The 24971-nt window shown below is 36.0% G+C and overlaps 1 protein-coding gene across 5 annotated transcripts in view; it reads left to right on the top strand.

The window, feature by feature from the left end:
- Positions 1 to 1153: 1153 nt before the first annotated feature.
- LOC136035197 (zinc finger protein 28 homolog) overlaps positions 1154 to 24971 on the top strand; it is a 41539-nt gene continuing 17721 nt past the window's right edge. For 3 of the 5 annotated variants that reach the window (XM_065716794.1, XM_065716792.1, XM_065716790.1), the window contains exons 1-3: positions 1154 to 1256; positions 19928 to 20549; positions 23764 to 23865. In XM_065716794.1, coding sequence (XP_065572866.1) covers positions 19968 to 20549; positions 23764 to 23865 — 684 coding nt within the window. In that variant the 5' untranslated portion in view covers positions 1154 to 1256; positions 19928 to 19967. Of the gene's footprint in view, positions 1257 to 18333; positions 18355 to 19927; positions 20550 to 23763; positions 23866 to 24971 lie in introns of those variants that run through there. The other 2 variants (XM_065716793.1, XM_065716791.1) reach the window with 2 other exon arrangements.

Raw genomic sequence — 24971 nt, 5'->3', positions numbered from 1 at the left:
TTTAATTTTAACTAAAACCATCCGGCACTTGGCTTTGGAGTCCTCAGTTTTTTAGTTGCGACGATTGAGAAGGGATTGTTTTGCTGAACTAAGGTTCTCATAATATCCACAAATTGGAGGTGGGTGGGGTAAAGATATTTTTTAAATGCACCGTCTCCCATGTTCTTACACTTTTTGCAATGTAGCTCAGTGGCAGAACAAAATGTTTTTGAATGATTTTCTCTTCCATATTTGGATCAGGAGGGATTTATCTACTGCCAATTGTTTTTAGTTTGGCCATGTACATTAAATTTGATACAGTACAAAGGCTTTGCTTTAATGACCTTAAAAAAATTAAAACAAAAAATCTGTTTGAGCTCAGTTTTCAATGCAAGCAAATTGATTTGCTTGGTGTCAGTTCTTTCCCATTTGCTTTGTTAATTTGTTTTGTCCCATTTCATTTGCCTTTTCATCTTTGCAATAGTAAAATTTCTTTCTGATGAGTCTAACAACTTAGATATGATTTCTTAAGTTTTCAAAGAAAGAACAATTCCATAAGAAACATACTTGGCATTTTTTCTCTGAAGAGTTAGCCGATTTAAATATATGAGTTTGTAAGTTGAATTAAACTAGAATTTTGAATAACTTTATTCACTCCTACAGTATCTTGGAAATAAAGTTCTGCTGTGCCTGATTTTTTGATTCTAAGCTCAGAGTTAACTTTGGGTACTTTGAAAATAGCTTTTATGTTAAGGACATTATCAAATGCTAAAAAAGTGTTTCGTTTTTCTTTCTAGTTGCTACAATGTGATCACTTAGCGATGAAGGAAGCTTTGAAAATTTTCGTTTTCTTGCTTTCTACTCAGCTTGTTGAATATTAGAATTTCCTGAGGTTAAATTTAGGGGTCCATCTTCTTATTTGGCTTTTGCTTCTTTTGGGGCCTGTTGGTGCTTTTAGAATCTTTTTGGAGGTGACTGCAGCATCTCTGAAGTTTGCTTTGCAAGGCGAGTGTTTATTCATACTAACATGATCCAAACCGTTTTAGAGATACTACTGCTTGCAGGTGCATTGGCGCTTGCACTAGCTGAGCAACTCTCTTCTGTTTGCTTAGTCATTAAGTCGACACTAAAAGCAAATTTGACGACTTTTTAGTTAAAATTTCAAATTCGCCTAGAAAGAGAAAAAACATTGGCGAATATGACAGCGCGTAAGGAAAGTTTGAAATATGAAAACGTTGAATCCTTGAAATACTACAATCACAGAATAAAATACCAAGGTAAGCAACTATAACGTAATACCTTGAGGTAAACCCTAAAGAAAAATAACACATTAAATTTTGAAAAATATCCTTTGCCCCACAATGATGGTGATGATTGAAGTCATGGCCCTCTTGACTGCTGGGTTGTTTGGGGCTTCTTTAGATAAATCTGGACCCCGCTTTGGTTAATGAATCGTCAAACATCTCTTCTATCAAATTAAAGGTAAAATTCTAGTTTAGTGACTTCTTGCTATCTTGGAAAGGGGCTAGGTTAGGAAAATGAAACTTTCAGGGATTGGTCTACAAACCAAAGTATATCCCAGGAAGCTTTTTTAAAGTACCCACCTCCACTCCTTCTCCCTCTAGAGGGCCCTGAGATTTACCTACATGACAGGTCTATGCCTATTGAAATTTTGATAAAACAACATTTTACCTTAATTTTCAGTTACCATTTGCTTTTTCTTTGCATTTAGTTTTGAAAATGAAATTCCTGTTATTTGAATAGAATTCTGAGCATATCAATGTTTTTTTTTCAGAATTTGTTTTGGCTGAAGCAGCACTGTTCATCTTTAAGGTCATCCCTTTTTTCTACTTCATGATTAAGTCTTTTCTTGTCAAGTCATTTATATACTTTCCCTAAAACTGAAAGTAAAGTTATGAACCATTGGTTATCTAGTTTTGAACTGTCCTTTCCTGGTTTTGGGATCATAATTGATTGCCCATTTTTCCATGCACTCAGAAAATATCTATCATTCCTTGCCAAATCTATGATGGCAAGCAGCACAATGTTTCATTGCTTTGGTAAAGCATGAACAAACTATGGATAATCATATCTTCCCCTGGTGAGGTTACATGGAGATTTTTATCACACTATCAATTTCAGAATTGGTAAATGGCTGATTATAAGGGCTTTGCAAATCCTGATTTGCCACTCTTTTAGCTTTAGCTGTAATTCTGGCAACTTCTATTGCATTTGGGTCATTATTGTATTTGGTCTTATTTAGATAATGGGGACTTGTATAAGCTTTGTCTTGATCTGTCACTAGTAACTGATTATTGTGCACCTTACTTACTTAGACCTTACTGGTTTACAGAAATCCAAATATTCAATAAACTCTTCCTAGCTCTTTTTCTTAGCTTGTGGAATTGCTCTCTTAAATGCTGCATAAGCTTTTTTCACCTTAATATAGTTGTATGTTGTTGATGTTTATTCATACTCATTATGCCATTCTGAGAAACCATCACTTTGTCATCAACGCATGACAGTTATCTCTATTGCAACCACAATGTCTTTTTGTTCCAGAAGTTCATGAAACTTTCTCCATTCTGCTTTCTTGATTTGAAACTTAGTAAGTTTGTTTGTTTCAATTTTATCAGAAATCTTAAACAGACCATCTGATGTTGCTCAATCTGGACTAGTGAAGGTCAAGTCTATAATGGTGGAAACTCCTGTGAAAGGATTGTTTTGGGTTGGAAGCCCTTTTGATGCCATTAAACATATATTATTTTCCAGTAATGTATCTTCAAGGCTTTTACCTAAGCCTTCACAAAATCACAATTACACCAGACTTTATTATGGGCATTAAATAACTTTATTCCTCACGCCCCTCAATACAAAATTTCTATACAACTCACACCTTTTTAACAGAAAAATGTTATGGCTGGGCAAAGAGCAGATTGACTGCAGCACAATTTCCATTTAAAGTTGTCCTACATTAAAAGTCTTGAGATATGGAATGTTTATGTTTAGGCTATTGGAGAAGGCTTCCAGTGATTTCATCTTTTCAACTGGGAATGGTAGTTTGTTCCAGATCCTGATGACCTGGGGTATGGACAAATGATGGTAAGAATTAGATCTTGCAATGTTCATCTTCACGGGCTCCAATTGCAGACTGTGCCACCTTGTGTTGCTTTGGGGCTTATTTGAACAAGCTTGTCTTTTATGTTCCCAAAATTCTCATCAACTATCTTGAAGAGGGTTTTTAAGTCTAAGATTGTTCTTCTTGTCTCAAGTTTATGGAGAGTGAGCCTTCTTAGAGCTTTGTCATATGGAAGGTTTCTGAATCCTTGAAGTCCTTTTACAAAGCGTTTCTGGACCCGTTCTATTCTGTCAATATCCTTTTTGAGATATGGTGACCAGATGACAGTAGCGTATTCAAACTGTGGCCTGACATAGCTTGTGTATGCTGAGATCTTTGAGTGATTGTCAAGGTATTGTAGGGATTGACTGAGTAGCCAGAGAGTATTCAACACTTTACCCACAACCAGGCTTTACCAAATATGCTTTTCTGGTTTGAGGTCCAAGCTCAGAATTACACCTAGGTCCTTTTCACAGGTAGATTTTTTCAGGTTGATACCTTTCATTTTGTATGAGTACTCAGAATTTGGCAGCCAAGATGGACGACAGAGCATTTTGCTAAATTTGGTGAAAGTTGCCATTCTTTGAGCTTCTCTGTCAGGGCATCCAAGTCGCTTTGGATTTGTGATGATGCACTAGCTTCTCCCAGGAGCTTCATATTGTCTGCAAACAGGCCGAAGTTGGGTTGGGAAATGGCATTTATGCAAATGTCTAAGTACATGACAAACAAGACTGGGCCAAGAACACTACCTTGTGGGATGCCACTGGTTGCATCTGTCCATGTGGATAGTGTGTCTGCAACCTTGACTGCTATTTTTCTATCATTCAAGTATGCTGAGAGCCAATTTTTTAGCTGTCCCTTGATTCCATAGACTTCTAGGCAGTGGATGAGTTTTCACAAGGATATTCGGTTGAAGGCCTTAAGTAGATCAATTAGGATAATATCTATTGGAATCCCATGGTCAAGGACAGACTGGATGTAGTCATGTATCACTGCTAGTTGGGAAACAGTAGAACGATTTTTACGGAAGCCATGCTGATGATCTGAGATGAGGTTGTTCAATTCGAGGTGCGAGTTTAACTTTTCCACTATGACCCTTTCCATGATTTTCAGGAAAGGTGAAGTAAGGCTGATCAGGTGATAATTCTCCTGGTCACTCCGGGTCATTCCAATTAAATTAAATCCAATGGGCAAATAAATCCAATTAAATCCAATGGGTATTCCAATTAAATTAATCTCCAAATAAAATAATTTATTCTGTATTTGGTATTTTATCAAGCAGTTCATTTATTATACCATCAATGTCTTTATTGTTCCCATTTGAGTTGTAAACATTTAAGTATTTTATCATTTCATCCAACTATTTCAACAGTCTCACCATAATTGTGACCTAATTCAATATGCAGTTTGGTGTAGTTGCATTTTTTATCAATACCTATCAACAATCCACCTCTTCCTGTTTCAATTCTGTCTTTCCTCATAATGTTGTAGCCATGGAAACTAATATTTAGAAAGGGTTTTAGCCAGGTTTTTTTGGAGACATAAGACATCAGTGCAGATTTTATGTCAAAAATCAACTACAAGATCTTTCTTCTCTTTCCTCACTGATTGTGAGTTCCATGATAAGATTCTAAGGTCCTGATGTCTGAGCTGATGTCTCATTAATTAAACATACACTTCTAGTTTCATCTTTGTTTAGCTGTCTGACCTGCAGTTCATGTACAAGGGTGCATAATTTGTTTATGTGTTCTAGTATTGATAGTTCACATTATTTTAGTATTTCTAGTCTTAAAATTAATCAAATTATTAGGGTTTTTGCTGCCTTCTGTTCAATTTCTTGCTTCAGATCCATTGTAATTTCATTGTGTTGTTAGTTTTTTGTTTGCCACATCTGCATAACTTCTATAGGTTAGGCTACCTGTGCTCTCTTTTCTGCAACCTGGAGGATTTCTCTATTCTGGATTTTAACTGGGCAAGAAAATGATGTAGAAGAATGATTGCCCTCATAATTGGCACATATATATATTATTTGGTCCTCAAGGTACTATCAGTGTTTTTGAGATGGCACTTATCAGATGTTTGATTTCCTGAGCATCTTAGGCATGTATGAACTTAAGCTGTACAAACATCCTGTATGGCCATATTTCTGATTCTTATGACACTGTAATAATCTCCTGTTATACACCTGGACTTCTTTTTATGGCTCTTGGTATCTACCAAGTGACATAGAGTGATTGTAAATTCTGTTGGTCTGTCAGTCTGTCTTTCCTGGTTTTGCTACTTTGGGCACTTCCAGGTAAGCTAGGACAATAAAATTTTGCAGGCATATCAGGAAACCGACCAGATTAAATTAGAAATTGTCATTTCCTTGTTTCGACCATCCGGGGGGGGGGGAGTTGGGGGACAGTTAAGTCAGAAAAATTAGAAAAAATGAGGTATTTTTAACTTATGAATGGGTGATTGGATATTAATGAAATTTAATGTTTGGAAGGATATCGTGCCTCAGAGTTCTTATTTTAAATCCCAACCGGATCCAGTGACATTGTGGGGAGTTGGGGGGGGGGGCATAAAATCTTGGAAAACACTTAGAGTGGAGAGATTGGGATGAAACTTTGTGGGAAAAATAATTCCAAGTCCTAGATATGCGATTGACATAACCGGAACAAATCTGCTCTCTTTGGGGGAGTTGGGGGGGGGGAGGGTTAATTCTGAAAAATTAGAAAAAAATGAGGTATTTTTAACTTACAAAGGAGTGATTGGATCTTAATGAAATTTGATGTTTGGAAGGATATTGTATTTCAGAGCTCTTATTTTACATCCCGATCGGATCCGATGACATTGTGGGGAGTTGGGGGGGGGGAACAAAAATATTGGAAAACACTTGGAGTTGAGGGATTGGGATGAAACTTGGTGGGAAAAATAATCACAACTCCTAGATACATGATTGACATAACCAGAATGGATCTGCTCTCTTTGGGGGAGTTGGGGAAGGGAGGGTTAATTCTGAAATATTAGAAAAATGAGGTATTGTAACTTACAAAGGAGTGATTGGATCTTAATGAAATTTGATATTTAAAAGGGTATCGGGTCTCAGAGCTGTTATTTTAATTCCCGACCGGATCTGGTGATATTGGGGGAGGGAGTTGGGGGAACCTAAAATCTTGGAAAACGCTTAGAGTGGAGGGATTAGGATGACACTTGGTGGGAAAAATAAGCACAAGTCCTAGATAGGTGATTGACTTAACCGGGACAGATCTGCTCTATTTGGGGGAGGTTAATTCTAAAAAATTTGAAAAATGAGGTATTTTTAACTTACAAAGGAGTGATCAGATCATAATGAAATTTTATATTTAGAAGGACCCCGTAACTCAGATCTCTTATTTTAAATTCCAACCGGATCCAGTGTCATTGGGAGGGGGAGGGGGTGGAAATCTTGGAAAATGCTTAAAGCAGAGAGATCAGGATGAAACTTGGTGGGAACAATAATCACAAGTCCAAGATATGTGACAGAAGTAACTGGACCGGATCCGCTCTCGTTGGGGGGGGGGGGGGGAGGTAGTAATTAGAAAAATTTGAAAAAATGAGGTACTTGTAACTTACAAACGGGCAATCAGATCATAATGAAATTTGATCTTTAGAAGGATCTTGTGCTTTAGAACTCTCATTTTGAATCCTGACCACATCTGGTGACATTGGGGGGGAGCTAGAGGGGGAAATTGGAAATCCTGGAAACTAGGAATATTGGAATGCTTAGCATGGAGAGATCAGGATGAAACTTGATGGGAAGAATAAGCACAAGTTATAGATATGTGACATAATTGGAACGGATCCGTTCTCTTTAGGGGACTGGGGGTTTTTTATTTGGAAAAATTAGACAATTTTAGGTATTTTAACTTAAGAATGGCTGACAAGATCTTAATGAAATTTGATATTTAGAAGGAACTCATGTCTCAGAGCTCTTAGTTCAAATCCTGATCAGATCTGTTGACATTGGAGGGGGAAACCGGAAATCTTGGAAAATGCTTATAAATGTTGTAGAAACGTGATTGACGTAACCGGACTGGATCCGCTCTCTTTGGGGGAGTTAGGGGGTGGGGTTGGCAAGTTTGGTGCTTCTGGACGTGCTAGTACGATGAAAAATGGTAGGCGTGTCAGGGAGCTGTTCAAATTGACTTTATAAAGACATTTTCCCCCATTTGACCATCTGAGGGGCTGAAGGGAGAGTAAAAAATAGAAAAATTGAGGTTAACCTACAGTTTTTTAACCTACGAGTGCATGATCAGATCTCAATGAATTTTATTATTTAGAAGGACCTCTTGTCTCAGAGGTGTTATTTTAAATCCCGAGTGGCATTAAGCTTCTGATTATCCTTTTAAACCAATCTATTGATTCTTAGAATTTTGCCAGAGCTCATACCATATGAGCTCTTCACTCTTGGCTCTTCCAACGTCGTCACAAGTGCCATATGAGCTCTTAGCCCTTTTTTTCTGCAAAACCACACATTTGGGGGAAGACAATTACCTTCGAAAACCACCAATATTGCATAATTGTCAGATAGCTTTTTTGTTTCTTTGTTGCACCATGTTTGCTTGTGAACTTTTATTTTACTAGGTGACTCAATGCACTCAAAAATCTCTTCATCTGTCATATTCAGTGGGACTCCCTTTATATTCCCTTGGCTTAATCTTTACTTAACAATTTCAATAACATTTACTCCAGAAACAATGTTCATTTGTTTAATAATTTTTGCTGATTCTTCATCCATGAGGTATACTGTCATTTTGTCTCTTACTCTATTTAGTTCAACTTCAAATTTGCTAGATTTCAATAGTTCTTTCAGACTTCACAATTTGATAGTCATCAGTCAGTTGTTTATTTTGATCGTTTACTGTAACATCAATCATTGAAGATAATAATTCAGACTGTGTTATCTCAATGGTTTGACTTTTAAAAGACACTTTGTGAGATGGTAGTGACTATTTATGGTGTGTAATTTGTCTCTTAGCTTGTTGTGGGGCAACTTCACTATTTGGAGAAATGTCTCTCCTTTTACTACCTAGCCTGGGGTTCTGTTCAGCTTTGGCATTTGCAGTTCTTCTTGAATCAACCCTTCTACTACACAAGGGTTGACAGGTCTCAACTTCCTTCCTCACCTAACACAGAGTACCTAGCTGTTAAAGGTTTGGGCTGTATCCTAGGCACACTATAATTTGGAGGATAAAAGCCACTTCACTAACTTAACTGGTGCTCTTTGCCCCGCTGAACAACTTGTTGCTGACCATAAAAGCATTTGGGTGTATGGACCCTGCTGCCACCTTAATGGCACATCTTGGGATCTTGGAACTATCATTTGATTCTGACTTGCGTTATTATTAGCCCCATAAAACTGTGGGGTCATTTGCAAAAATGATTGTCCTAGACCTGAACCACTTCCACCTGCACAACGACCCCCTTGGTGGCCTGGTTGAATGTTCATTTTTTTTTCTTGAGCACAAAATCTGTTTCCAAAAATACATCTTCAATGCTTATGAATTGTCTCGCTGGTCACCTGCATCACAAAAACATTGAAAAATTGAGGTAAAAGACTCTATATCCTACCATTAATCTTTTCTTCAATCTTTTCACTCATAATCAACTAAGCACTGCACCTTGCCCTATTTTAAAGTCAGTGGCGTAATTTTGTCCAAATTAGGGGGGGGGGGCAAAGTTGGAGCCAATTTTCACAAATCTAGTGAAAATGACAGTGAAAACTGAAAAATGAGTACTATAAAAGTATTAAAAAGATACTTTATAGTATCGTAAAAGTTAATATATAGCCTACTAAAGAAAAGTGATCCATTTTTGTTGATGCTTGAATTAGGTAGGCTTATGTTAGTTTTGGCAAGATTTTTGAAGAAACTGAATTTCAGTTTGGAGGGGAGGTGGGGGAGGGCAAACTCAGGTCTGGGAGGGGGGGAGCAAACCAAGGTCTGGGCCAGGCAGTTGCCCCCCTTCCCCATAGGAAATTATGCCCATATTTTAAGTATTACCACTAAATTTGGCAAATACAAATATATAATTTTTAAAGGAAATGGTTCTTTTGATAGGCCTAATGTTTGTATGAACAGACTATTCTGGTAGCAAAGAAACAAACTTGCCACTGTAGTCAGAATTGCATCCTGAATCCAAATTTAACATTCATTTGTGTCAGAAATGAACTTTACCCCAACCATATATAGCCTACCAACTCAGGGTATATATAATTAGAGGGGGAGGGGGTAAATTTGATTTCTAACATAAATGAATGGTGAATTTGGATTCAGGATGCAATTCTGACTATAGAGGTAAGTTCGAACTTTACCCGCACCCCTAAATATATACATTGAATTGGTATATACAGAGGTGGGAGTAAGTTTGCTTCCAACAGAAATGCATGTCAAATTTGGATTCAGGATGCAATTCTGATTATAGAGGTTTGTTTCTTAGCTACCTGACTAGTCCATTATTACAATCATTACTCACTTCTTCTCTGGATGCAATTTCAACCATACACTTGGCCTGTGTTGGCATAAGGTGAAACAAAATACACCAGAGCCTTTGAAAACAAAAGAAAAATAAAATAACCTCCACAACCGTTGATATTAGAGGCATCTTTGCTGATGACCTGCTAACATGCCACAAAAGCCTCAGCATAGAAAAAGCCTCAAAATCAGCACAGATAACTCTTGAAGAAATTCACCAGTATTCCAAGGATCATGGAGTCCCATTGTCCACCGAAAACCAAGGTCGTAGTTTTCCATAGAAAAAGAAATACCCTTACCAATCCAGAGATCAGGATAAGTGGAAAAACTCTAAAAGTTGCAACTTCAGCAAAGATCCTGGGAATCCATTTTGACAAAAGGTTGGCATGGCAAAAACATTTGGAAGCCACCAAAACCTCTTTTTTGAAAAGACTGGTTCTAATGAAGCAAATGCCAGGGATCTCTTGGTGATCCTCCTCAAAAACTCTGATGGATTTATATAAATTATAAATACGTGGGATAATTGAATATGGAATCCAGGCTTATGGTACAACATAACAAAAGCACCTTAAAATACTTGAAACCCACCAGAATTCAGCTATGCGTTGGCCAAGGCTATCCTGGTGCATAGTTCTTTTTCAGAGGCGCCACTGGAAGTGACTGTACTCCCTAACTACTTGAAGTTTATCACCTTTTCAATGTCCTCTGCTCCTACCTGGATTCCCATGGATGAACTACTGATTGACATAGCTTTTGTTTTTGGGGTGTTGATAAGTTGTCCGAATTGTTCAGCTTTCTCTGCAAGTTTGTTCAGGAATTCTCGAAGCTTCTGCTTGTTGGCTTCTATGAGCCCAGCATTGTCAGTGAAGTCAACGTCCTCAAGAAGTTTTCCTGCAATCCAGATTCCATGCCCATTTATCTGTCTAAAGGTGTAGTCTACTATTTGGATGAAGAGGAGAGATGACAGGAAACAGCCTTGCCTGATGCCAGACATCATCTTGAAGCAGTATGTGTTGCTGTCCGACGTTTTAACACAGCATTCCGTCTCTTTGTACATGGCAACTATTACATGGATTAGCTTCTCAGGAATGCTGTAAAACCGCAGTACTCTCCACGGGTTCTGACGATCTACTGAATCAAACGCCTTTTCGAAGTCCACAAAGGGTATATACAAGCGCTGTCTCTATTTGTTAGGTTCTACCAGCATGGTGCATATAGTAAAAATAAGGTCTGCACGAGATCGTTTGGGCCGAAATCCTTGCTGTTCTTCACGTAAGTGAGGATCAAGGACAGCTTGGAGTCTTCCTAATATTATCATCATGAAGAGCTTTGCAGGGATCAAGAAAAGATTGATTCCTCTATACTTGCTGCACTCTTTCGCGTCTCATTTCTTGAAGAATTTGACTAAGATTCATGGTCTCTAGTCTTTGGTGAAGTTCCATCTGCCAGTGGGGCAAGAAGAAGGACAGCCAGATGGCCAGGGCTCAGTGCGGGCTGAATTTGATCATTTCAGCTGAAATGTGGTCTCTATCAGAGATCTTCCCACTCTTAAGTTTTTTAGATGCTGAAAGTAACTCGTCGGCTGTCAGCTTTTTATCACTGATGTGAACACGGAAAAGAGTTTGATCTGGTATATCCGGTGGGACCGCTGACATTGGGTGATTAAGTAAGGCTTCAAAACAATCCCCCAACCATTCCTTTTGTTCTTCCGCTTCTGTCAGGAGCCTTCCATTTTCATCTTTTATCAGGGATTGTTGGATACTTGACTTGCTGACTATTTCTTTGGTAAGGCTTTGTGTTACTAAAGACACGACACACGGTTCGTGTGTCTCCACGGCTTGCTGCTTTTTTGGCTTGTCTGGCCTTTTTGTTCATGTATTGCCATCTGTTAGATCTGGCAATTTTCTTACATTTCTATCAGCAATTCTTTACATTTCTGTCAGCATAGAGCATTAGTTTACTGTTTATAGTGGAAGAAGAATCTTTGATTAAACTATTAAGCAGTGTATGACCCAAAAACACTTCTCTTAGGAACTCCACTCAAAACATGCTTAGAGGAAGAAAGAACACAGTTACAAGAGCCGTCAAATAACTGAACACATTGAGTTCGCAAATAAAGAAAATCAAGCATCCAGAGCAGAAACTTTTCTTCAGGCGTGACTACACATAGCTAAATTGCAAGTCACTTGTGACAAATTTAGTCAAACCCTCTAAAAAAAAGTCAGGTAGAATCATGTCAACAGGCATCCCAGTATCAAGTAACTTAGTAATGTCGTCATAGTATTCAGGAGTTTGGTATCAGCATATCTCTCAGATGGAAAGCCATACTATGACTGTGCAAGAGATCATTTGCTTCAAGATATAATTAGTATCCTCAGCCAATTTTTCTTCAAACCTTCTCTTCAACTCCTTGATTTGGGTTAGTTGTCTGGTTACAAAAAGTTTTGAAGACGTCATAATTTTCTGATGTGTTTTTTCTGTAGCAATTCAATGCTTCATGTTTTATGTTAAATAGCTTCCTTTCTTCAGCTGCAAAATAGGGCAAACTTTTGGCCTGTTTTGCCCAAAAAATCAAGTGGAAGACTTTTCAGGATACAAAATTTCATTTTTCACGTTATCGTTTCAATTTCAATTCACATCAATATCATCAGTAATAATCTGTTTCCAATTGACATTGACAGGTCATTTGGAGGTCCATCAATCCAATATTTTTCGGGAAGATTAAAGTCCCCCAGAGATCCAAGATTATGATTTTCAAAATCAGCCATCATATCTGATAGCATAGCAGCCAAAGTAGATTTGGAGACAAAAAAAGTGGGAGCACTGCAAATATCTATATAAAACACCCACAACAATTGTAATATTGCAAAATTGTTTCAGAAAGCAGGTATAACACTTAAGCACGAAAGGAAAGGATTGCAAGTGTTGTTGGATTCCTGTAATGTTGGAACTTCTATTCCCAATACTACCAAATCTCCTAACTCCAAAATCCTTACCTTTAGTTCCTATTTGCTTGGTTTAGGCCAAAATTGTAGCCTATTGTACACAGTAATGTACGTTCCATGAATCTCAAATTTCAAAATATATGTTTTTTTTTTTTTAAGAAAACCAATACATTTTTTTTAATCCAATTTTCTTTTGCAAATTGCTTCTTGGGATCTAATTGTAATAAGATTTTCTTGAGTTTAGACTTTTCTGCCATTGTCATCCCTACTGTGCAGCAAAATTGCAATGTTTGAAAAATAAAAAATCTGAAAAATCTGAAAAATAAATCTGAAAAATAAATTTTTTAAAAATCTTTTTAAAAACTCTGAAAAATAAAAGACAGAACTCAGAGCAAAAGTAGGCAGCACTCTGAGATCATTGATAAAGGAACTCTAAAAGAGCTTCTGCAAAAGCATTAATTAATAGAAAAGAGCCTGGACATAATAGGGTATAAACTTGGTCACAGCAATGTCAAGCAAATGATAACTGATTATTTTTGTCAAATCTGTAATTAGCTGCTCTTATTTACTCATTTTCCTTCTTTTTATGCTTCAAAACAATTGACACTATTTCCTAACAAAAAGAAAAGGAGCTGTTATGCCCATATTCTGCATACTTTAAATCAAAAGTCAAATACTGTCCTCTGTTGAAAATATATAATGCTTTATACCAAAGAAAGATATTTAGCTGTGCTTATGGCAAAGTTTAGCTTTGGAATATTAACCCCTTTCAATAACATGCTTACGAGTTTTAAGCTCATCATTACCTGTTGAAGAATAATAATGTGATCTTTTCTAAGACCTTTTGTTAATTCACATATGTTCAAAATATATTTATCTGTATGCATATTAATGATCATCAGTGTTCGGACTCGCCTATAAATTCCAATAAATTCCTATATTTTAATGCATTCCTATAAAATGCCTATATTTTGGCTAAAATCCTATTATTCCTATATTTTCGGCTGAAGAGCACTAAGAACATTGCTCATGATTTACAATTTTCTGTCTTTTGGTGTAGATTGATAATTAATTACAACTGTTGAGCTGTTTGAACTTAACTAATGCTTTGTGTTGGGCTTAGTAAGCTGCTTCTACCTGGGCTATGCTGTTGTGTTGACTTAGTAGCCTATGTTTTGTTTTTTGTCATGTTGGGCCTGTCCGAAATGATCGAAGATCAGTATATAGGCTAGCAGTCTCTGCTTAATGAGACTGGAGTTCTTGCGACTTATGTGTTTCCTGGCTGAACGCTGGCTGGCTGATGTGAATACGGTCCAGTTATTCAAATGGGCTATTCTAAGATAGTTGCTAATCGAGGGAAGTATAATAGACGTGCACTGGGTAGGCTATATGCTACATTCTGTGATCAATCTGTCCTTTATCTATCTGGTATTTATCCCCTTCTAAAGAAAAATGATGTTAATCAGATTCAGACTTTTTATTTCAGATATTGTAAATTTTTACTTTATTTCCCCCCTTGGTATAGCAATGGTAAGATAATTCGTAAATGTGATGTCCCTGATAGAAGTGCAAAGTTGGCCCTCCTGCATGGAAGGTTGTCGGAATCAGCTTTTTATCGACTATCGCCTCATCATCCTTTGGTCCGTCTGTTCGGTTAATCTCATTGTAGCATAGTGTTTTTATGGTGACATATAGCAATTGCAAATTCTGTCTGTCTGTCGGTCCTGGTTTTGCTACTTTAGGCACTTCCAGGTAAGCTAGGACGATGGAATTTGGCAGGCGTATCAGGAACTGGAACAGATTAAATTAGAAATAGTAGTTTTCCCGATTTTACCATCTGGGGGGGGAGTGGGGGGGCTCGTTAATTCAGAAAAAATAGAAAAATGAAGTATTTTTGACTTACGAACAATTGATCAGATCTTAATGAAATTTGATGATTGGAAGGATATCGTGTCTCAGAGCTGTTATTTTAAATCCCGATCGGATCTGGTGACATTGGGGGAGTTTTGAGGGGGAAACCTAAAATCTTGGAAAACACTTAGAGCGGAGGGATTGGGCTGAAACTTGGTGGGAAAAATAAGCACAAGTCCTAGATACATGATTGACATAACCAGAACGGATCCGCTCTCTTTGGGGTAGTTGGAAGGGGGGGGGGGGGTGATTCTGAAAAGTTAGGAAAAATGAGGTATTTTTAACTTACGAACGGATGATCGGATCTCAATGAAATTTGATATTTAGAAGGATATCGTGTCTCAAAGCTCTTATTTTAAATCCCGACCGGATCTGGGGACATTGGGGGGAGTTTGGGGTGACCTAAAAGCATGGAAAACGCTTAGATTGGAGGGATTGGGCTGAAACTTGGTGGGAAAAATAAGCACAAGTCCTAGATACATGATTGACATAACCAGAACGGATCCGCTCTCTTTGGGGTAGTTTGGGGGGGGGGGTTGATTCTGAAAAATTAAAAAAAATGAGGGATTTTTAACTTACGAACGGGTGGTCGGATCTCAATGAAATTTGATTTTTAGAAGGATATCGTGTCTCAAAGCTCTTATTTTAAATCCCGACCGGATCTGGTGACATTGGGGGGAGTTTGGGGTGACCTAAAATCATGGAAAACGCTTAGATTGGAGGGATTGGGCTGAAACTTGGTGGGAAAAATAAGCACAAGTCCTAGATACATGATTGACATAACCAGAACGGATCCGCTCTCTTTGGGGTAGTTTGGGGGGGGGGGATTGTTTCTGAAAAATTAAAAAAATGAGGTATTTTTAACTTACGAACGGGTGATCGGATCTCAATGAAATTTGATATTTAGAAGGATATCGTGTCTAAAAGCTCTTATTTTAAATCCCGACCGGATCTGGGGACATTGGGGGGAATTTGGGGGGACCTAAAATCATAGAAAACGCTTAGATTGGAGGGATCGGGATGAAACTTGGTAATCTATGTGACCAGGCATCCCACGCCATCTACCATAGATCTGATCCCGAGGACTTCCGAATCCTATATTTGGCCTATATTTGGGCCCGGGAAATCCTATAAAAGTAGGACAGAGCCTATAATTTGAAACGAACCGACCTGTCCGAACCCTGGATCATAGATAGAATCATGTCTTCATTTGACGAGCTTGCAAAAAACTAACACATCATTTTTGACCACAAATGGGTACAGCCCAGAGTTTTAATTTAAGGCTGAGAAAACTTTGTTTCTGAATTTCACAGAATATATTTGCAACAAAAGTTGTGAGACAGTATAATCCTTTAGCAATTCTTTGGCGTCAGCTATCTAACAGGGCAACTTTCCTCCCTGATTGTAGGATCCTATGTGTAATTAGTCAAGCAAATGAAATATGATCCTTATAATCGAGTCTGTAGTTAGCTGCCTTACTTTTTCCCTTCTTTTTATGCTTCAAAGCAATTTACACTATTTCATAACAAAAATAAAAGAGCTAATATGCTCATATTCTTCACATTTCATATCTTAAGTCAAATACTGCCCTCTGGTAAAAATTAAATAAAAAAACAAGTTTTTTGAAATGAAAGTAAGGAGTGACATTAAAACTAAAAACGAACAGAAATTACTCCGTATTTGAAAGGGGCTTTTCCTCCTCGACACCCCGCTCTTTACGCTAAAGTTTGTTATTGTTTTGAAAAGTAGAGTTGCGAGAAAGAATCAAGCTTTAGCGCAAGGAGCTGGGTGTCGAGGAGGAAAAGCCCCTTTCATATACGGAGTAATTTCTGTTCGTTGTAAGTTTTAATGCCGCTCCTTACTTTCATTTCAAAAAACTTGTTTTTTTTTTTATTTAAAATCTGAAAGTTTTTGAATTAATGCATGTCTGATTTTGGCTCTCCGTACATAAATTATTAAAATGAAATTTGCATATTAATTCTTTTTTTGGTTAAATGGCTTTCTCTTAGTTTTGATCAGACGATTTTGAGAAATAAGGGGTGGGGAAGGAGGCCTAGTTGCCCTTAAATTTTTCGGTTACTTAAAAAAGCAGCTAGATCTTTTAATTTTTAACGAACGTTTTTGTTAGTAAAAAATATACGTAACTTAAGAATTAACTTACGTAACAAACTTTTATATTCGTATATTTTTGATTATATATATGAAGGGGTTGGTCCCCTCGTTAATACCTCGCTCTTCATACTAAATCTTGTTTTGTTCCAATTCTTTAAGAATGACCCCTGAATCAGAAAAGCCGTAGAATAAATAGTTGAAATTACTTAAAATTTTTTTAGCATAAAGAGCGAAGTATTTATCTCCTCCTAAATACCTCGCTCTTTATGCTAAAGTATTTTTAGAACCCCTCATATGCGTAATAATCTCTGTTCGTTTTAAGTTTTAATGCTTCTCCTTACTTTCAATTGAAAAACCTTTTTCATGTTTATATTTTCATTGTTTTTTTTTTTAATAGTAATGCTAGAAAATCCTGCGCCCTTTTCATTGAATTTCTCTTCCCCCATGAAATATTCATCCAAGTAAAGATCCTCCCATATAGCCCCCTCCCCTGAACCCCACACCCAAACCAAAAAATACCCCTGATAACGTCGGTACACTTCCCAGTAACCATTACTGTATGTAAACATTGGTCAAAGTTTGTAACTTGCAGCCCCTCCCCCAGGGACTGTGGGGGGTAAGTCATCCCCAAAGACATAGTTATTATGGTTTTCGACTATGTGGAACAAAATGTCTATCTCAAAATTTTGATCCGTTGACTTTGGGAAAAAATGAGCGTGGGAGGGGGCCTAGGTGCCCTCCAATTTTTTTGGTCACTTAAATAGGGCACTAGAACTTTTCATTTCCGTTAGAATGAGCCCTCTTGCAACACTCTAGGACCACTTGGTCGATACGATGACCCCTGGGAAAAAACAAACAAACAAACAAATAAACACGCACCCGTGATTTGTCTTCTGGCAAAAAAAATACGAAATTCCACATTTTTGTAGATTGGACCTTGAAATTTTTTCTTTAGGGTTCTCTGATACGCTGAATGCGATGGTGTGATTTTCGTTAAGATCCTATGACTTTTAGCGGGTGTTACCCCCTATTTTCCAAAATAAGGCAAATTTTCTCAGGCTCGTAACTTTTGATGACAAAGACTAAATTTGATGAAACTTATATATTTAAAATCAGCATAAAAATTTGATTCTTTTGATATATCTTTTAGCATCGAAATTCCGTTTTTTAGAGTTTCTTTTACTATTGAGCCGGGTCGCTCCTTACTACAGTTCGTTACCACGAACTGTTTGATTTGTAAAATTTTAATTGTACAAAAATTTTGTTTGTAAAAAAGACAACTGTATAGCTGTACCTATGGCAAAATTTAGCTATGGAATATTAACCCCTTTCAAGAATGTGCTTATTATATTTAAGCTCATCATTAGCTGTTGAGAAATAATAATCTGATCTTTCCTAACGCCTTTTCTTTATCTTCATATGCTCAAAGAGCGATTTAACAAAATCATACTTCAGTAAGCAATTAGACGGTGGTCGCGGTGCTATTGCAGACAAGCACTAAAAGTAAATTCAAGTTGATGACATTAAACAATTCACATTAAAATTAAATTAGATTTAATTAGACACAACTGACATTAAATATTTAGATTTAATGTTGGAGCATTAGTCGTTGAAATATTTCTTTTGAATAATATTGTACTTCTTTTGTATCGTGCAATACCATAATCATATTTTATATGGTTGTTTTAAGGGATTGTAATTTCGATTTTTAAATTTCAGTTCAAATTTTACAAAATCAGAGTGGGAAGGATAGTTGAGTAGCATCTCTACTATACCATAGATAGTTATAGTAAGCATCTATACTTAAGAGATCTTAAGAAATACTTATGGTAACTTTAGAGCGACAAATGTCGCTCTATAGTATGCTATAGCTCTTCCCCCATGATAATTTTTTCCATGGAAAGATCCTCCCACGTAACCCCCCCCCACCTCAAGTCTCCCCCCCAAACCAAAAAATACCCCTGAAAACGTCCGTACACTTCCCAGTGATCATTACTATATGTAAGGTCAAAGTTTGTAACTTGCAACCCCTCCCACGGGGACTGCGGGGGAGTAAGTCGTCCCCAAAGACATCGTATTAAGTTTTTCGACTATGGTGAATAAAATGGCTATCTCAGAATTTTGATCCGGTGACTTTGGGGAAAAAATGAGCGTGGGAGGGGGCCTAGGTGCCCTCCAGTTTTTTGGTCACTTAAAAAGGCCGCTAGAACTTTTAATTTCTGTTAGAATGAGCCCTCTTGCGACATTCTAGGACCATTCGTTACGATTGTATCACTTTTCGGGGGTGTTTCCCCCTATTTTCCAAAATGAGGCAAATTTTCTCAGGTTCGTAACAGGCTTGTAAGATTAATCTTGATGAAAGTTATATATTTAAAATCAGCATTAAAATGTGATTTTTTTGATGTAACTATTGGTATCAATATTCCATTTTTTTGAGTTTCGTTTACTATTGAGCCGGGTCGCTTCTTACTACAGTTCGTTACCACGAACTGTTTGATAACCTTCTTCTCTGATTGATTATATGATCCAAAAATGTAATTATAAGGACAAGTACATGCATTGAGTTTCTCTTTAATTTCTACTTGTAGAGCACTTTCGTAATATTCACCTATAGTGCCTGTGATTTGGAATAGTTATTAAAGAGAGTTTCCAGTGGTATCCTAGTTGGGCTTTTAAATGATGTGCCATTTACCTTTTTTGTAGAAAAAATTTGTTGGAAGCAATTTCCTGAGGTTTCAAATGTATTATAGATGTTTCTAGTGGCAGTTGTTTGTGGTAACGCATATGTGATCAAACTGTCAGAGAGAGATCCTGAAGGATGTATGCTTTTACTGGACATGTCCAAAGAAACTGGAATGCCTACTGGAGTAGTTAATTGTATTAACTACTCATGTTAGTTACTTAATTAATTGCTAGTTACTTATATATTTAATTAATTATATTAATTACTAATGTTAAATGTATTGAGGTTACGATATACATTGAGTTCAGTGCACTGTGTGCAGCTGATGGTGAGATTTTGTGGTGTTTGAAGCACTTTTTAATCGTTTAAATAGGCCTAACATTTTAAGATGACAAAAATGTAAGACAAAATGCAAGGCAAATGTAAAAATATAAAATAATGTAAAATATAAAAGTAAGAAAATGTAAGATGACAAAAGTAAGACAAAATGATTACCATTCTAGAATCAGCTTAAAATGACAATGGCATATTTATAAATTGAATTGGAATGTTAAAGCTTTGAAAGACAAGTACATGTATTGAGTTTCTCTTTAATTTCTATTTGTAGAGTACTTTCTTATCTTTCACCTTTAGTGCTTGTGATTTGGAATAGTTATTTATATGTTTCAATCTATTTCAGCAAGTTTGTGTCATTCAAGGATTTTGTCAATTTTCCTGAAATGGTGCATAAAGAATTTTGTTTAAAGTGGAACGACTACCTGGATGTCTTTCATGGAGCTTTTTTATCTCTATTAAACAGTGAAAAATTCACAGATGTCACCCTATCGTGTGATGGTCAAATCATCAAATGTCACAGACTTGTTCTCTCATGTTGTAGCTCCTACTTTGAAACGCTGCTTTTAGGGATCTCACATCCCCATCCTGTTATTATTCTAAAGGATGTTAAATTTGATGATCTGCTATCTTTGGTGAATTTTATGTATGCAGGTGAAGTGACTGTTCCACAAGCTCAAGCTAGTTCATTATTAAAAGTGGCTGAAATGCTTAAAGTTAAAGGTCTTGCTTATTTTGATGAGGTAGTTAACCAGACACAGAGACGTAGCAACCTCTCTCAAAATACTCAACTTGCTGCAAAGAGAAACAGAGTTGATACAACCTCTGAAAACAACTCCTTGGCTGAAGATTCTTCCAGTAATCTAGAACCTCCTGTAGCAGATACCTCAAATGATAAGTTGAAAGACTCTCCTGCTGAAACTAGATCTTTTGCTTATAAAACAGATATTACTGCGTGCAACTCAATGGTAATTTTTTTTTTATTAAAATTTTGTGTATTCAAAATCAAGTGACCAAAGAGTGGTTATGTATTTAAATTTATTTCAATTTCAGGAAAGAACTAGGCTAGGTTAAAGCCAAAAGGTAACATGATACTTTGATCCTGAGTGTTCTTGTTTTTCCTTTTCTTCTTTTCTATTACTCCGCTTTTCTCTTTTTTTGTATGATTGGGCAAAATTAAAATTATTATTATTATTATTATTATTATTCTTATTATAATTATTAATATTTACATATTTTACCGTATTTTCGCAGATCCCCATAAAATAGGTATTTTACCTATTTTATGTAATTTATTCATTTTACGTAAAGAGCGTATTTTACTTAACTTACCGGTATTTTACGTATTTTATCGGCATCTTACATGTTTTATGACGTAAAAATAGCGTAAAGAGGCAAAATAACGACGACAAAAGCGTAAAGAGGCTTGCAGAAAAAAGATTGAATATGATTTTGTATTGTGTGTAGCTATGTTCCCTGGTTTAAAGGGCGGTCTGTTTGACTTAGGTATCTTGTTATCAGAACGATAAAGCGTATTATAATACAGGTAATTAGAGTTTTAAAATTGTGAAATATTAGCTAAAATAAAATTACATTCATTCTTTGAGCTGTTAAAGACTGAAAGGGCTAGAAGCAGCAGTGACATATGACAAAAAAAATTAAATAGCCGAAAAAAATAAGGGTAATGTCAGCCAGGAGACAAAAAATATGCGAAAATGATAGACGCATATATTTCGTCTGGTTCTTCTGTCCTGTCGTCTTCAGTACTTAAAAAAAAGAAGGAAAACTCATCTGTTGAATTAATTCCAACTTAGCAGAAATAAGACTGAATTTAACAAACCAAAAACCCCAGCCAGAATAAATGAAACACTATTCACCGATTAGATTGGGTAAGAAGTTCTCCGCTTAGTGAATTACGTAGCTTGTATAATGATCTAATTTATATTGAAAGTTTGATCAGATGATCTTAATGTAAAGTGAAGAAAAAATTTATTTTAATTCTTTAATTTCAAGTTATTGTAAATTGGGTTTATTGGAAATCTCCAGTATCTCTATGTAAAGGAAGATCTGTATGGATTTTTTCAATTTCAGTTACCTCCTAAAAGAATATGGGAAGTCATTGGCTTCAAATATTATTTCAACAATGTAGAGGGCCAAAGTAGAATTAATATCGCGTTTTTATTTTTAATTTCAAATCTTAGAAAAATGTTGTATTCATGCTGGCTTTTCCCTGGGAGCCAACGTTTACAACCCCCCCGGAACCCCCTCCTCCTCCCAATAAAAATTCACCATATTTTACCCTTGGATAATTTCAAGATTTTCATTAGAAACGAAATTGAAATTTCTACTCTCCTATTTAAATCAGGGGCAATCGTACTGCATTACGAAAAGTAACCAATCAAAATTTACTTTCTGTTTTGAAAACTGTTAGTGTCTGGCTGGACTACAACAACAACAAGATCTCAGTTCTTAATTTGAATCTTCACATTCTTTCCTAGGGTTTTAGGAATATGGTTGAAACTTAAGTGAGGGGGTCCACCAGAACCAGCAAAATTAATGAAAGGGGTCTATGAGGAAGAAAGGCTCGGGAACCGCTGCTAGATGAATAGGCGTTACCTTTTATAAGCCCAGGAAAATTGGAATAATTGAAAAATTTCATTAAAAGCTGTAAGTAATGCTTAAAAAGAAATGCTCAACTGGTATTGTATCTAAAGGGTAAGTCTAAAACACCAATTTTACCATGTATTTCATAAAGGGTATCTTATTTTACCAATTTTACCTAATTTTACCAATTTTACTCACCGAGTTTTTATTTTACGGTAATTTTACAACAGGCTATCATAGTGCTCCCTTTAACTGGGAGCATCTAACTTGAATTTAACTGGTTAAATTCAATCTCTTTTTTTCTCCTACAAGACAATGATAGAGGATTCAATATTATGGAAATCAAAGTCTTCTGACCATTGATTTGAATAGACTTATTTTTTATATATTGAGAAAGGATCTGATATGTAAAATGTGAGGTTAGGGTCCTCATACATTAGTTTTAAGTGAAGAAAATTCTTTCAGTGGTTTTTCATCACAAAATGCATTAATGTCGGCTAGAAAAAGGCATTGCCAAATATCTTTATACGTGATCTCTTTAAACTTTTTGAGGAAAACAAAAAAAAATCCACAAAACTTGTTAAAAACAAATCCAAGATAAACAAAAAAAAACCCTTAGGCTCCTGATTTTTCAATTAGGCAAACATAAATAAGTTTTCAATGTTAACTCCTTTAGAGACTGTTTTCAGTTCAGAATTTTTTGTATGCTATAGTTCGTAGGTGGGATCTTTTTCCAGTCGTATTAAAAATCTGCCATAAGATGTCTCTGCCACATAGGTTAAAATTCTAAGGAAACTGCATTTTCTGGTCAGTATTTCCTCTTGTTTTTTAATATGGCAACAGGCCCTTAACTGTTGTTGTTTACAAAGGCTCCTGGGCGTGTGCAATTTTTTGTACTTTTTTTGTATTTTTATATAACTTCGAAGTCCACACTGCCTTTCCATGACGAAAGTAAAACAGTTCAAAATAGGGATGAAACCTTTAGATTGACAGTGAACAGATATACAATTTTTTATCTGGATATTTCAAACACATATACAGTGTATATGAGACAGTGTATACTGATGATGAACACTGTATATGTGTTCGAAATATCCAGTTAAATTTTTTTATATCTGTTCACTGTCAATTAAAAGGTTTCATCCCTATTTTGAACTGTTTTACTTTTGTATTTTTACAAGCTTTTTAATTTCACGCCCTTGAACATGCTAAAATAAGGATTTATCTAAATTGTCTATTTATTTTTTAGTGGCAGATGGGTCTTGGGAAATTTGCTCTGGCATAGACAGTCACATCAAGTATTTCTCTGGAATAACTATCTTTGTCCACAGTAATTAATTCGAAAAGGGTATTCATATAATCTATTTTGTGCTAAAAACCACTCTAAAAATGTGTCTGTGTTTTACTAAACAGTATGATGTATAGTCTATATAAGGAAATCTCAACTTTCTCATGATATTTGACAGGTCATCTATCAATGCTTACAATGCATGATTTGGATGGATGATGAAATTTTTCCCTTCTCTTTGTATTAATCTTTTGATAAAATTCATTTTAATTTGAATTGTTTTTTTTCAGCAGGTCAAAGATGAATTTGCTGTAGGTATTGACGCAGGGAGGAACAATAGCTCTTGTCAATTTGAAGATGATGGAGAACATTTTGATTATGGCAGTGAAAAAGTAAGCATTTATGTTCTTTTATTACTTTTTAACTTTTTTTTTCAAAGCACATGATTGATCATAGCTTTTTATTTTGAAACAGGCCTTTCTTCATTTGGCTAACTGGTAGTTCTCTTTCTATTGTTGGGTCAGCAATAAGAATAGTTAAATATGAATTAAATCTGTCTGTGTCCTTAAAAATAAAAGTTCTTCTTAAATCACAAATAGTTCATTCAGTTCAAGTGTGGGACCAAAACAAGGTCCAGTTTTTCTAATACATTTTTTTTTCTCAAACTTAGTTGTTTTTGTTTTGTCTTCCTTGTAAAAAGAAGTTATTCTACTTACCAGTATAAAATAAATACTATTTTTCCTTTTAAAAAATAGGTATCTAGCGAAAAGGTATTTAGTTGTAACTGCAAATAATCGTGTCTGCTGCAGTTGATGATTCCAGTGAGTTTTCCCTGTAGGGAAAGCCCATATAATACGAACAATTTCATTCGCACACTAGTCTGCAAGTCCTGCGGACATAGTGAATTCGAATCATATTTTGGTCTTCGATACTCTTCAAATGGCTCACAGATTTGACAGACTATCTGAATATGGCTAGAATTTCCAACCTAGGATGACACACTATCTTGAAGAAGTGAAACTAACTACTATTGTGCAACTCTGAAAAAAGTTTGTCTGCTTTGCCTCTCACAGAAACTATATGTCTTGCCTTACTCTAATTTGACTAAGTTTTTCACTACCAACCACTGCCTTTGATCCCACTACCTGCACTAGCTGCAATCTAGAAGAGAACAAATAACAGTCCATAACAAAGTAAAATTAACACGTATTTTAAAAGAAAACTGACGAGCTAGAAAAATTGGTAACTGTCATCTAAATCAGTCTCAATAGTAAAATCTAACTTTGAATACAAATTAAAGGAACTTCAGATATCAGCCTAAAATGCCCTAACATGGCATTAGATTAAAACAAAAATACACCATATTAACTGCAATGACTGAATACCAACAGTCCCTTTGATTGAACGACAAGAAAAATCATTTTTTTTTTGCATGGGTGGCACTGATTTGTGCTCTTTCATTTTTTTCTTTTCCTTCTTTACTACTGGCAGGGTACTG

The sequence above is a fragment of the Artemia franciscana genome, chromosome 14, assembly GCF_032884065.1.
Source record: "Artemia franciscana chromosome 14, ASM3288406v1, whole genome shotgun sequence".
NCBI lineage: Eukaryota > Metazoa > Arthropoda > Branchiopoda > Anostraca > Artemiidae > Artemia > Artemia franciscana.
This window is presented reverse-complemented; position numbering and strand designations above follow the sequence as displayed.